Source organism: Plasmodium malariae, assembly GCF_900090045.1.
Source record: "Plasmodium malariae genome assembly, chromosome: 8".
Lineage (NCBI taxonomy): Eukaryota > Apicomplexa > Aconoidasida > Haemosporida > Plasmodiidae > Plasmodium > Plasmodium malariae.
Window position 1 is genome coordinate 1,846,165 of NC_041782.1, and position 13,637 is coordinate 1,859,801.

The window sequence follows — 13,637 nt, forward strand, 5'->3', positions numbered from 1 at the left end:
CCCTTTCCGATTTTCAATCTTCTATCATGTTTCATGTTTTTAATAATTAATTTTACATTATTTTGGGCTAGTCTTCATTAATTTGGGATAATTTTCACTAATCTGCGTTAATCTGCGTTAATCTGAGTTAATCTTCATTAATCTTTATTAATTTTTTTTTTTTTTTTTTTTGTGGGTAAAATTACTGAGCAGTCAAATTAAATTAATACTTCATCATATGTACATGTGTGTATACCTTTTTTAATTAGAAAATTTTCAACCTTTAAAATGAAAATATATCATTTACTCTTTTTATTAATGATAACACATTTGATCAGTACTTGGAGTGATCCGATAAATGAACGCGGTAGTGGAGATATTGCTAACCGCGATTTTGAAAAAGACATGGAAGAGTTAGACCTTAGCGGGTTAGAGGATGATATAGAAAGTAAACTAACTTTTAAATCCTCTACAGCGTCATAGTTCGTTTGTGCATGTAAAATTTACTCGCAATTAAGTTTGCCATATATATGTAAATATGTGTATGCACATACGTACATATACAAATGCGTATCCACACGTATATATATACACACACAAACACAACTGTAATATCTGCAAACAATGTACTTGCCGTGTGGCAGACATTGAAGATATAGCTTACAAGGACTCCTACAATTACATTACTCAGATATACCTTTATGTCAGAGTGGACAACGAATACGTGAGCGCACACTTGCAAAAAAGCGCATATACATACATGCATACCGCCCCACATGCGCATAACTGAACGTATAAAATAATGAGGGGCATGTGCACATGTGTCTTTGAGCAAGCTCGCGTAAATGAGCACACCGGTTTGCTAGTTGAAGATCTAGCGGACGACTTCTTAAACGTTTTTCTACATTGATTGTGAATTACATAAAACTATTTTTTCATTAAACGTATAACGACTTTTCAACCCCCTTTTTTTTTTTTTTTTTTTTTTTTTTTTTTTTAGAATAAATATTTAAATCATCTGGAGCTTATGAAACTGGGAGAGAAGTACATGACCTTATTACAAAATGCGATGCTTCATGTTCAGCTTAAGAAAACAGGGGCAGGAATATTTACGTGCTTTTACGAAAATAAAGGTTAAAATGAAATGGTGTAATATCAGCGAATACTTAACTTGCTTTATTCTTTATTTTGTTTAGTGCTATTTTGTTTAGTACTATTTTAATTTGTTTCGTTTTGTTTTATTTTGTTCTGTTTAATTTTTTTTATTTTTTCCTTATGACTGTTCCTTTTAAGTCTTCCCCAAATTATATTCGTTTCATTGAGTTTAATTTTTTTTACATATTACTTAAATGTTTCATCAAAATTGATCATTTTTTACTTTTCGAAATATTCCCATAGCTGTAACTGAAGATCTAGTTACTTATTTTTTGATACAAAAAGAGATTGATTTCTTGGAAGTAGGTTTTGACAAAAGGTTTCCAGGTAAGAAATATGATTATTTTTTGTCACCTGCACAATTATCTATACACGCAAAAATTACCTGAACAGTTCAGCTAAAATGCATTTTGTATTGTTTTACATCATTTTGCCTTATTTTGCCATATATTACCTTATATTTCCCTATTTTGTCTTATTTTGTTTTTATTCGTTTTTCTTTTTTTAAAAAAAGAAGGAAGAAGTTCCCCCATCGTTGACTCCGATATGAGAATAAAATTGTTGGACATGAAAAATGAAGAATTATAGAGGAGAAAAAAAAAAAAAAAAAAAAAAAAAAAAAAAAAGCTACGTTTGGTTATGTAACTTTTGGCTAGCTTCACTTGAGGAACTGCACACCACACAGATTGAGAGTTCACGAGTTTAAACTTTTTTAGCCTTTTTACTGTTGGTTCATCATAAATGCACACTATATATATATATATATATATATATATATATATATATATATATTTATTTACGTGCCTGTTTATGTAGCTATTTACGTATATGTTTATTTAATTAAACATTTATTTGATTACCTATTTGCTTATTCACTTGATCATTCATTTGATTACGTACTTTCTCATCTGATCAATTATTTGATTACGTACTTACTCATCTGATCAATTATTTGATTAGGTATTTGCTTATTCAGTTGATTACTTATTTGTCTGTTTTCCACTTTTTTGAGAAAGCACAAATTTTTCGAAAATGATCTTAACGCATGTGTAACATAAAAAAAAAATAGTAAAACACAATTTTTTTATTTAATTCATTTGTAAATTATATTTCCTTTTCTTGAATTACATTGTTCTTGTTCAAATAGTATTAATGCGCATGCGATCAACGTTTGATGTGTTTACCTGCAAATAGGAGGAATAAATAGACTGAAGAATTTTTTTTTTTTTTTTTTTAAAGCTTACTTGTTGGTCTTAATGACGAATTATGTGCATATATACAAGCATACATATGTCAATATATGCACATACACACGGACCGATAAACTAACCATAAAAGCGGGAATTTGCAGATAACCACATGAACAACATATGCCGTTCCATGACCACTTGCCTAGTTTTATGTTACACTGACAAAAAAAAAAAAAAAAAAAAAAAGCAAGAATGTAGTCATGCGGTCATATAAATATACAAATATGCAAACGTACGAACTATGCCCATTTTGACATGTCGAAAAATTGTTCTTGTTAAGTTATATAACATTAGCATTAGGACAATAAAGCACTCCCTTTAAGGTGCCCTCCGTTAACAGCCATTCCTTCTTCTCTATAAAAATGCTTGTGCAGCAATTGCCATACTATTTAAAAGGAAAAAAAAAAAAAATAAAAAAAAAAAATAAAATATATGACAATGATGATACTCACGAATGAGAAATGCAGTTGGGGCTACAATATAATTCCATTTTTGTTCATACAATAAACTAATTTTCCTTTTCTATTTCCTTACGTTTTTCTTTATTTTGCACTTGTCTAGATCATGTTCAATGATGTCGTTATCACTGAAGAGAGCATATCTGCAAAACCTGCAGAAAAGGGGGGTATGAGTTTAAGCTGAGTAAAATTTTAGTCGTAGCGCTGCCATATACATATAAATCCATACACACATAATATATATATGCATGCACGTACGTGCCATGGCGGAAGTGGGAAAATTTTACAAACATTTCAAAGCAGAATGTAGAAAAATTCGAACACGTAATTTGTGAACTTACTTGCACCGAAACTTGTATGTGGGCTCTTTTTCGTTTTTTAAATTGAACAGCTTTAAATCTTCAAGAAATTTTCTATCAAATTTTATTTTTTTATATGCATTGTGGAACTCTGTACTTCCCTTTGATAGATTAGATATGCGTGGAAGACAATTTTGTCGTTTCAAAAAATGCAGAAGAAAAAATGAAAAGTGTTAATGTAGTTATTATAGGGGAAGGAGCATAAGGATAAGTGGAATTACCGCGAACTCAATAAAATAAATAAAAAAAAAAAAAAAATGAAAAGTGAAGAATGAGAAGAATGAGAAGAAATAGAAGAACGCGAAGAACGTAAAGAACATGAAGATGGAGAATAAAAAATAAAAAAACGTAAGGATAAAATACGAAAAAATGAACGTATGAAAGGACGAAAAAGCAAAACTAAATAAAATTAAAGACGGGTCTCTTGTTACAATCTGGGCTTTCCTTATTTTAATTTTTTTTTTGTGGTTACATCTAGTGTGTAATTCATCTTTTCATAAAGAAGGAGTTGTCGGTAAAAGTTTTCATTCGGATGAGCAAAGGGGTATTTACTCTTGAGGATAGACAAGTTTTTGTTGATTCCTTTTTTATTTTTTTTAGAAACATATGATAAAATAATGGAAGAACAACGAGATATTCCAGCCATACAATGAACAAGTATATTTTTATTCTCTGAAATTATATCATCGATAAATGCATGTGCGTTTTCTATATGGTCTAGTATATTTTCATCAAACGTGTCTAGTATGTTTATATACATATGTTTCATTTTGTATATATTATTAATGGAAACTGTTTTTTCCTTTTCCCTTAATGATTTATTTAGTTCACACACATTTTGTATCATTCCTTCTGTGGCTCCGTTTATGGCTGCGTTTGATGTTGAACCTGTTGCTGCTTCTCTGCCTGCGTCTTCCTTTGAGTTGTCTTTGTAACTAACCGGCTCTGAAGGTAAATCTTCTTTAGCTATCTGTTCTTTCAAAACGTCTTTACTTTTCATAATTCTACATAACTTTTCATTCTTCTCGTTCTGATTATTGTCATTAGGACATTCTTCCACTTTTTCGTCCTTACACAAGTATAAGTCGTCTTTCTCTTCTACCAATGCCTTCACTTCTTCTCCCTTTACTTGAGTACTTCCTTTTTCGTTATCTAAGTCTCTTTGCCTTTTTGTGGGTCCGTAGTCAATTTCGCTTTCCTCTGCATTAACAACATAATCAATTTCAGTATCATCACTTAGGTGAAGCATTGCCTTTACATAATCATTGATCGTACTATTATCAAGTTTGCTATTTAAAATTTCGTATGGATATACTATGTAGTCGTAGTGAGCCGAGGTACTGGAAACTAACTCTTGTGAATCATCCCTTAAATGAGATGGAGTTGTATGATCCGTATTCTTCTCATCGCCATCATTACAATCATCATTACATTTTAATGTTACAGCATTTCCATCATTTCTACTATTTGCAGGAATGTCATTTGAATGTTCATCTCCTACAAAATTATCATTTATATTTCTTAACAATTCGCTTTTGCAATTTATAAATTTGTCTTTGTAAAATACTTTATGTTTTTCATCGGCATTATGATGGCACCATTCAATGCTCTTACACCCAAAGCAGGTAAGAACACCACCGATGTTTAATTTTATTAGTTGATATATTTCATTTGCGTTGTATACATTGCTGATGTATATCTTATCAAATACCTTAACAATCATCCTTTTGCACGTTTGCAGATATTCAGTTTTGCAGTTTCTACGTACTTTTTTCCGTTTCTCTACGCAAGCTTACACACCTACACACATTCATATACATATGTACATATGCGCGTGTTAATGGGCATCTATACGCCTGCACAACAACACACATATAACTCCACTTATATAATGCTAAATGGTGGGTGTTCAGAAATTACGCAGTTTTATATATTATGGTCTAACAGGACTACCACTGCTTTACGGCAAGAAAATTTATTGCTTGTTTGTTGTTGAATGGATTGGGGAGGGGGGAGTGAAAAAAAAAAAAAAAAAAAGAAGCAATTACATATACATATATAAGTAATATACACGTACATACAAATATGTGTACACGTAGGAGTTCTCTCCTTTGATAATTATAAATAATTTTCCTTAATTTATATATTTTTTTAAAAAAAAAAAAAGTTAAAAAGGTTTAGTCGTGTTATATTAGGAGCTTCACATTGGAATAAACAAAAAATAATTGTTATATAATGTCCTTTTTCGTAATTTAAAAGCAGTTTTATTTCATGTACTTAAAAAAAAAAATAGCCCTGCGGATATTGAGAAAAGGGTCGTCAACGCGTGCAAATTGGGTGGAGGGGGGTAGATGATTATTAATGGGCGAGCAATATATGTGTACCCCTATGTATGTATACACATATATATATATATAGACTACTATATGCAAAAAATAGTATCTTTGTCACTGTTAAAAGGTAAGCGTACAAGAGGAATAATACTTATACATGTGCTTATACATGTTCGTATACACATAAACATACAAACATACGCGCATACAAGCAAACATACATATGTATATATACTAGTACATAGGAGCGACCATGTCAACTAGTACATGCCGCACTTTTTCATTTCTTCCCCTAAATTGAAGTTCTTTTGCACGTATTATAAATAAGCTTATACAAAATGAAAATATTCAGTTTTCATATACATCCCTTTAATTGATTTCTTCATATGATTAATAATTACATATACATATGTTTTTAATTATGTATTACCTACTAGGCTTGTAAAAATATGGTTAAGGTGTAACTCTTTTTTTAACAGGTTTATTAATTATTTTATTTATTTGAAAAAAAAAAAAAAATATATATATATATATATATCACCCACAACGTTGAAATTTTTTTTTTTTTTTTTTTTTTATAAAATCGTCATGCATATAATATTTTAAGTAAAAATTTATTTTTCTTTTTGCAAGAATAGTAATTAATTATGATGCTGTTAAATATTTGACCATATTTATTTTTTTAAATTTCCTATGTAGTATTATTTTTTTTTTTTTTTCTCCCAAAAAAGATATATACGAATATGTATATACGAATATGTATATACGATATGTATATACGAATATGTATATACGAATATGTATATACGAATATGTATATACGAATATGTATATATAAATATGTATATATAAAATTGTACATGTAAATATATATGTATTTATAAATACATATGTACATATAAATATATATGTATACGTATGTTAAAGTAAATATTCGTATATAAGTACGTATATTCATATTATTACTTACAAGCATGAACATGCTAATGGGAGTATATTCACTTGAGTATTCTTGGATTTTATTTTAATTTATTATTTCATGCTTTTTCCCCCCCCCCCCCCTGTTACTTGTTAGCTTAACGTATAAAAAAGAGTTTAGAGGAATTCAAAACGGGCATTTGCTAGGAGCTCAAAAGTGTACAAGCTACTTGAGGTGAAAATATTAGGGAAACCTACTACAATATGCATAGTAATATATACAAATTTGCGCATTTATACGTATAAACGTGAGTGTAAACGTATATGTAAATAGTAACGAACGTGTAGCATGTACACTGCGCAAAGTATTCATAATACGAACCGTATATAAATAGATATACATACATATATGCGTGCATATATACGTACATGCATACGTACATAAATTGCGGAGAGGTTGAAAAAGCAAATGTGAACGTGCTATGCAGGATAGGTACCTAGTCACAAGGATTATTAACTACATGTATATGCACGTACATATGTAAGAATATATGCATGTACATATGTAAGAACATATGCATGTACGTATGTAAGAATATATGCATGTACATATGTAAGAATATATGCATGTACGTATGTAAGAATATATGCATGTACATATGTAAGAATATATGCATGTACGTATGTAAGAATATATGCATGTACATATGTAAGAATATATGCACGTACATATGTAAGAATATATGCATGTACATATGTATGCATGGCAGCACGCGTTTATAATACAGACGCATCGTTCAAATTTTTCGCGCAAGTAATTTGTTTTCGCACACTTCGAAGCAATATATAATGGGATCGAAGAGAAATGAACTGGACAGGAAGGACGTGTATAGAAATTTAAACTACAGCAACGAGAAACTAAATGGAGGTGATATTAAATATGTAAAGGAAATAGACCCAATACTGAATGACGATTATGGAGATAGCTTTTCGAACTATAGGAGTAATAATAAGGATGTAAATATAAGCAAGTTAAAAAACGAAATAATACAAAATGAGTTATTAAATAATGATGATATAAATGATGTAAGCTTAGGTTTAGTAAAAGATAAATCCATAAAAAAAAGAGAAAATGAATTTCAAAAAAAAAAATATGATTATATATTATCACCAGGAAGAGCAGATCCTTTTTCGGACAAAAGCCCTTCCCCTGAGGAAAGGACTTATGTAGATGTAATGCAAGAAATACATAATGAGGGGAAAAGGAACAAAATTATTCATGGTAAAAAAGGTAGTGCAAGTGGTACTACAACTAACGAAACGAGGAAAAAAAAATTAAGGTGGGGATATACAGAAGGAGAGCATACCATCAATAAGACAAATGGCGATGGAGTGGATACATCCATGTATTATACTGGAATAGCTACTATTGCCAGTGGTGATGCTGGGAGCAATGATACTGGCTCCGTTACTACTGGTACCGCTGCTACTGGTACCGCTGCTACTGGCCCCACTTCTTCTGACCCCGTTACTGCAAGGCAAAAGGGGGAAGGCAGTGGCTTGAGGAAAGAAAGTACGAAGAGCAAATGGGATTATGTAGAAGAGGAAAATAGTATAAATTTCGGGAGCATGCCAACCCCAGCACCCAGCAAGTGGGTAGACACACCATTTATATTAAATGATGGTAATATAAAAAAAAAAAAAATTTCGAGATGGGATAAAATAGGCGAAGGCAGTGCAGCAGATAATACAGGCGCCAGTGATATGAAGACACCAAAGATAGCTATCCTAGATGCCAATAATATTAATAAGAACAGAAATAATATTAGTAATAATAACAATAGTAGTAATAATAATAATGTGTTGGGTAGTACGCCATACATAATTACGAATAATAATGGTACAATCATTAATACACCTTATATGGGTAATCATACGAACATGTTTACTCCTATGGCTACGGGTTTGTCGTCTTCATTACAGGGTGACTCACTTATTAAGATGAAAATAAAAAATGAAATGGATGTTCGAAATAGACCTTTAACAGATGAAGATTTAAATGAATTGCTACCTTCTGAGGGATACGAAATTGTGAAGCCTCCAGAGGAGTATGAAACTTTACGGAAAAATAAATTAAAGGCCATGTTTAAAAGTATGGCGGGAACACCTCTACTCTTAAGTAATAACAGCGCTGCAGGAAGGAGCGGCATTATTAGCACGAACCAAATGCTCAGTGTGAACAACGTTACTGTTAGTAGCAGTGGTGCTACTGATACCTTCCCTGGTAAGAACGCAGGATTGCAAAATGACAGCATGAGTGCGATTGGCGGTATTGTAAACAACTTGGTGAGTACACCTTACGAGAGCAAAGAAAAGGAGATGGTACAAACCCCATATATGAATAACAATATGCAAAGTACTCTTATTAACACGCCCTTCTATGATATACCTACTGTTAATAATAACCAACAAGAGGAAGAAACACATTATAGTAATATTATGCAAAATAAATATTTCGAGATTAATAATCCACAGGTTTTAAGTGAGTTAAAATATATACAACTAAAGGATGAAGATTATATTTATTTTAATAAATTATTTCAAAATGTGAATGAAGAAGAGCTTTCACAAGACGAGTTAAAAGAAAGAAAGTTCATGTTATTATTATTAAAAATAAAGAATGGTACTCCATCAATACGTAGAACAGCATTAAGAGCTATTACAGAAAAGGTAAAGGAGTTAGGACCAGAAACATTATTTAATTTAATATTACCATTAATGATGCAAAATACGTTAGAAGATCAAGAGAGGCATTTATTAGTAAAGGTAATTGATCGAATTTTATTTAAACTAGACGATTTAGTAAGACCATATGTACATAAAATATTGGTTGTTATTGAACCTTTATTAATAGATGAAGATTATTATGCAAGAGTAGAAGGTAGAGAGATTATTAGTAATTTAGCCAAAGCAGCAGGGTTAGCTACAATGATAGGTATAATGAGACCAGATATTGATCATCCAGATGAATATGTTCGTAATACAACAGCAAGAGCTTTTGCTGTTGTTGCTTCAGCACTTGGAATACCATCTTTGATATTATTTCTAAAGGCTGTTTGTCAATCTAAGAAGAACTGGGAAGCAAGACATACAGGAATTAAAATAGTTCAACAGATAGCTATTTTGATGGGTTGTGCTGTACTTCCTCATTTGAAACAATTGGTTAATATAATAGCACACGGTTTACATGATGAACAGCAAAAGGTACGAACAATCACTGCATTGGCATTAGCAGCATTAGCTGAGGCTGCAGCTCCATATGGTATAGAAGCATTTGATTCTGTACTTAGACCACTATGGAAAGGGATAACAGAATATAGAGGTAAATTACTTGCTGCCTTTTTAAAAGCTATAGGATTGATCATACCGTTAATGGATTCATATCATGCAAATTATTACACAAGAGAAGTAATGATTATATTAATTAATGAGTTCAATTCACCCGATGAAGAAATGAAAAAAATTGTCTTAAAATGTGTTAAGCAATGTATACAGACAGAAGGAATTGAAAAGGATTATATTAATCAAGAAGTTGTTGACCCTTTTTTTGAAAAATTTTGGGTAATGAGAAATAGTAATGATAAAAGAAATTTTAACTTGATTGTAGAAACAACCGTCGAAATTGCTAACAAAATTGGAGGTGCTCTTGTTATATCAAGAATTGTTGATGACTTAAAAGATCCATCTGAACAGTACAGGAAAATGGTAATGCAAACTATTCAGAGCATTATTAATAATTTAGGTGTAGATGATATAGATCAGAAATTAGAGGAGCAATTAATAGATGGAATTTTATATGCATTTCAAGAACAAGCATCAGATGATTATTATGTTTTATTAAATTCATTTGATGTGATAGTAAACAAATTAAAGTTAAGAATGAAACCGTACTTACCACAAATAGCTGGTATAATCAGGTGGCGATTAAATACACCATTACCTAAAATAAGACAACAGAGTGCTGATCTCATATCAAGAATTGCAAAATTAATAAAAATATGTGGTGAGCAACAAATGTTAGGTCATCTAGCTTTATATCTGTATGAATATTTAGGAGAAGAATATCCTGAGGTACTGGGTAATATTATTAGAGCTCTTAAATGTATAGTTGTAGTTTTAGGTGTTCAGAATATGACGCCACCTATAAAAGATTTACTACCTAGAATAACACCAATTTTAAAAAATAGGCATGAAAAAGTACAAGAAAATGTTATTGACTTGATTGGTATTATAGCAGATAAGGGAGGTGATTTAGTATCTCCAAAAGAATGGGATCGAATATGCTTTGACCTAATAGAATTGTTAAAATCGAATAAAAAATTAATTAGAAGAGCAACTATTCAAACTTTTGGTTATATTGCTAGAACTATAGGACCATTTGAAGTTTTAACAGTTTTATTAAATAATTTAAGAGTTCAAGAAAGACAACTAAGAGTATGTACTACAGTTGCAATAGCAATTGTAGCTGATACTTGTTTACCTTATTCTGTCTTAGCTGCATTAATGAATGAATATAGAACTCAAGATCTTAATGTACAGAATGGAGTATTAAAAGCTTTATCCTTTATGTTTGAATATATAGGTGAAATAGCAAAGGATTATGTATACTCAGTAGTTTCATTATTAGAACATGCATTAATGGATAGAGATCTAGTTCACAGACAAATAGCTACATGGGCATGTAAACATTTAGCACTAGGTTGCTTTGGGTTTAATCGTGAAGATGCTTTAATACATTTACTAAATTATGTATGGCCTAACATATTTGAAACATCCCCACATCTAATTCAAGCTGTCATAGATTCTATTGATGGATTCAGAGTAGCTTTAGGACCTGCTATCATTTTTCAATACCTAGTTCAAGGCATTTTTCACCCATCTCGTAAGGTTAGAGAAATTTATTGGAAAATATATAATAATGTTTATATAGGACACCAGGATAGTCTTGTTCCCATCTACCCGCCATTTGAAAAGTTAAATGACAGCAATTTCACGCGCGATGAATTGCACTACACGTTGTAGTTCATGTAGTTAAGGTTTGGAAGAGAGAATGGCAGCTTCTTCCAGTGGGGGCACTCTCAGGTGATGAGCGTTCTTCATCAGGGTGCGCACCCGGAGTTTGGCACCTCTAGAGGTTTCCCTTGCGTGTACTTGTGTTCATTTTGTTTTTTAGTCAACATATATACGAGTGTGTTAATATATGCGGATATATGTGAATATACTTGTATGTATGAATGTACGAATGTGCGAATGCACGTGCATGTATGTGTGTGTGTCGTTTTCGCACGCTCTACTGATAACGAACAAAGGAGCAGTATTTGACATACCCCCATTTTTGCTATGCTCGCCATTTTGTAATTAAAAAGAACAGTTCGTTTTTAAGTCAAATTAAAATAAAAGAAATGAGATAAGAAGTAACATACATATACAATGGTTTACCCTTTGTAAAACAGCTATTTACTATATCACTTTTTTTTTTTTTTTTTTTTTTTTTTGCCCAATTATTTTTGATGTCAATTAGTACTTTTAATTAAAATGTGCATACTATAGGTATCGTTTTGGTTATACTTTTTTTTTTTTTTTTTTTTTTTTTTTTTTTAATTTTAAAAATAAAAACAGTTTTAAAGGTTGTGTTGTTTTATAATTTTAAAAAACTTTCTCTTTACATTTATTTTACTTTTTTTCTTTTTTTATTGAACTTCTATTTTATCGCTGTTTCAACGAAGACAGGTTTTGAGAAGTTATACCTGCATCATATAGTACACTACGACACATGAATATCCTATTTATACTTTTTCCACCTGTACAACGTTTTGTGCATTTTTTATGTATGTTTATGGGGAACTAATATGAGAAATTATTTATCCATTTATTGTTAATAAAAAAGGTACACTCAAAGAAGCCTCTTTTCTAGTCTTGAAATTCTACTCGGTGTGATTTCAAGTTTTGAAATTTTCCTCGATATTGGTTGTTTCTATTTTTGACTAGCGGAGATAAGCATTTTTTTGGTGGATCGTACCCTTCAATTTTTAGGGGGGGGATTTTTACCTATGGTAAAAGAGGACAAGTGTAAAACAAAAAAAATGAGAATACACGTTTATCCGCATGGCGTTAAAACTTCAGTGTGCGTACATTAATACATACATATATATATACATACATATATATATACATACATATATATATATATATATATATTGCCTACATAGACGCATACATATATACATATAATATATGTATATGCATAAGCATATGCCATTTCTTGTGTAGTAATTATAAGCATAGCGTTGTGTGTTGAGAGTCCCCTATGGGCATACCTGTCCCTTGTCCCATATCAGGGTTCCTTTTTTTATAGCCTTTATGTACTTTTTTCGTATGGGTAATCTGTTATAAAATTGTTGTAGAATTGATACAGAATTTAGATGACTCTTAAATCTTTTAAGAGATAAGAAATTGGAACAGTAATTCGTTGCTCCGTATATATTATAAAGGTTTATCTTTATCATATTTTTTAAAAAATAAAATAATAAATCGGAGTTTTCACGGTTCTAATATTTTCTGAGATTTTGAATATTTACGCATAAGGGGAACAAAACTCATTGTATTTTTTTTCATTCCATTACGTTTAACTTAGTTTAATTTAATTTGGTTTAACCAATTTAACTCAGTTCAATCCAGTTTAACTTGGTTCAATCCAATTTATATATTTTTTTTTTTTTTTTTTTTATTCTATGTTCAGAAAAAAGTAAAATAGGTACCAATGAAAATTCGAACTTGGATTTCAAAAGTTCAGAAATAATGCATACATTTTGGCTAGCTAGGCATTATAGTTTATCATTTTGCGAGTTAAGTTTCTTTTTAATATATCTTTGAAATTAAGAACAATTGTTTTAAGGATACGTAAATATTATATCTTATAAATTTTAATTAAATTTTGCATGGTCTACATTTGTAAAGGGGAAAAAATGTGTGCATTATGAGCCCTTAACACAAGTATTAAAAAAAAAAAAAAAATCCACGTACATAAAATGTACATATGTGCATAAGCACACATTTAGCAGGGAAGAAGTCCATGAAAATCGTTTAATAAACCACAAGATTGATGCACTTGCATGTGTAATTTAT

The 13,637-nt window shown here is 30.6% G+C and overlaps 4 protein-coding genes across 4 annotated transcripts; 2 read left to right on the plus strand and 2 right to left on the minus strand.

The window, feature by feature from the left end:
• Nucleotides 1–267: 267 nt before the first annotated feature.
• Nucleotides 268–1,722, plus strand: PmUG01_08047100 (conserved Plasmodium protein, unknown function; the record flags this gene model as incomplete). The annotated part of the gene is made up of 5 exons (XM_029004646.1): nucleotides 268–427; nucleotides 624–703; nucleotides 980–1,112; nucleotides 1,378–1,461; nucleotides 1,649–1,722. 5 exons carry the CDS (start codon nucleotides 268–270, stop codon nucleotides 1,720–1,722), a joined length of 531 nt encoding a protein of 176 aa, XP_028861314.1.
• A 551-nt stretch (nucleotides 1,723–2,273) lies between these two features.
• Nucleotides 2,274–4,924, minus strand: PmUG01_08047200 (dual specificity protein phosphatase, putative; the record flags this gene model as incomplete). The annotated part of the gene is made up of 6 exons (XM_029004647.1): nucleotides 2,274–2,318; nucleotides 2,465–2,542; nucleotides 2,674–2,769; nucleotides 2,919–2,994; nucleotides 3,184–3,302; nucleotides 3,674–4,924. 6 exons carry the CDS (start codon nucleotides 4,922–4,924, stop codon nucleotides 2,274–2,276), a joined length of 1,665 nt encoding a protein of 554 aa, XP_028861315.1.
• A 2,377-nt stretch (nucleotides 4,925–7,301) lies between these two features.
• SF3B1 (splicing factor 3B subunit 1, putative) lies at nucleotides 7,302–11,534 on the plus strand (the record flags this gene model as incomplete). The annotated part of the gene is made up of 1 exon (XM_029004648.1): nucleotides 7,302–11,534. One exon carries the CDS (start codon nucleotides 7,302–7,304, stop codon nucleotides 11,532–11,534), a length of 4,233 nt encoding a protein of 1,410 aa, XP_028861316.1.
• Nucleotides 11,535–12,422: 888 nt separating this feature from the next.
• Nucleotides 12,423–13,018, minus strand: PmUG01_08047400 (conserved protein, unknown function; the record flags this gene model as incomplete). The annotated part of the gene is made up of 2 exons (XM_029004649.1): nucleotides 12,423–12,560; nucleotides 12,830–13,018. 2 exons carry the CDS (start codon nucleotides 13,016–13,018, stop codon nucleotides 12,423–12,425), a joined length of 327 nt encoding a protein of 108 aa, XP_028861317.1.
• Between the last annotated feature and the right edge of the window lie 619 nt (nucleotides 13,019–13,637).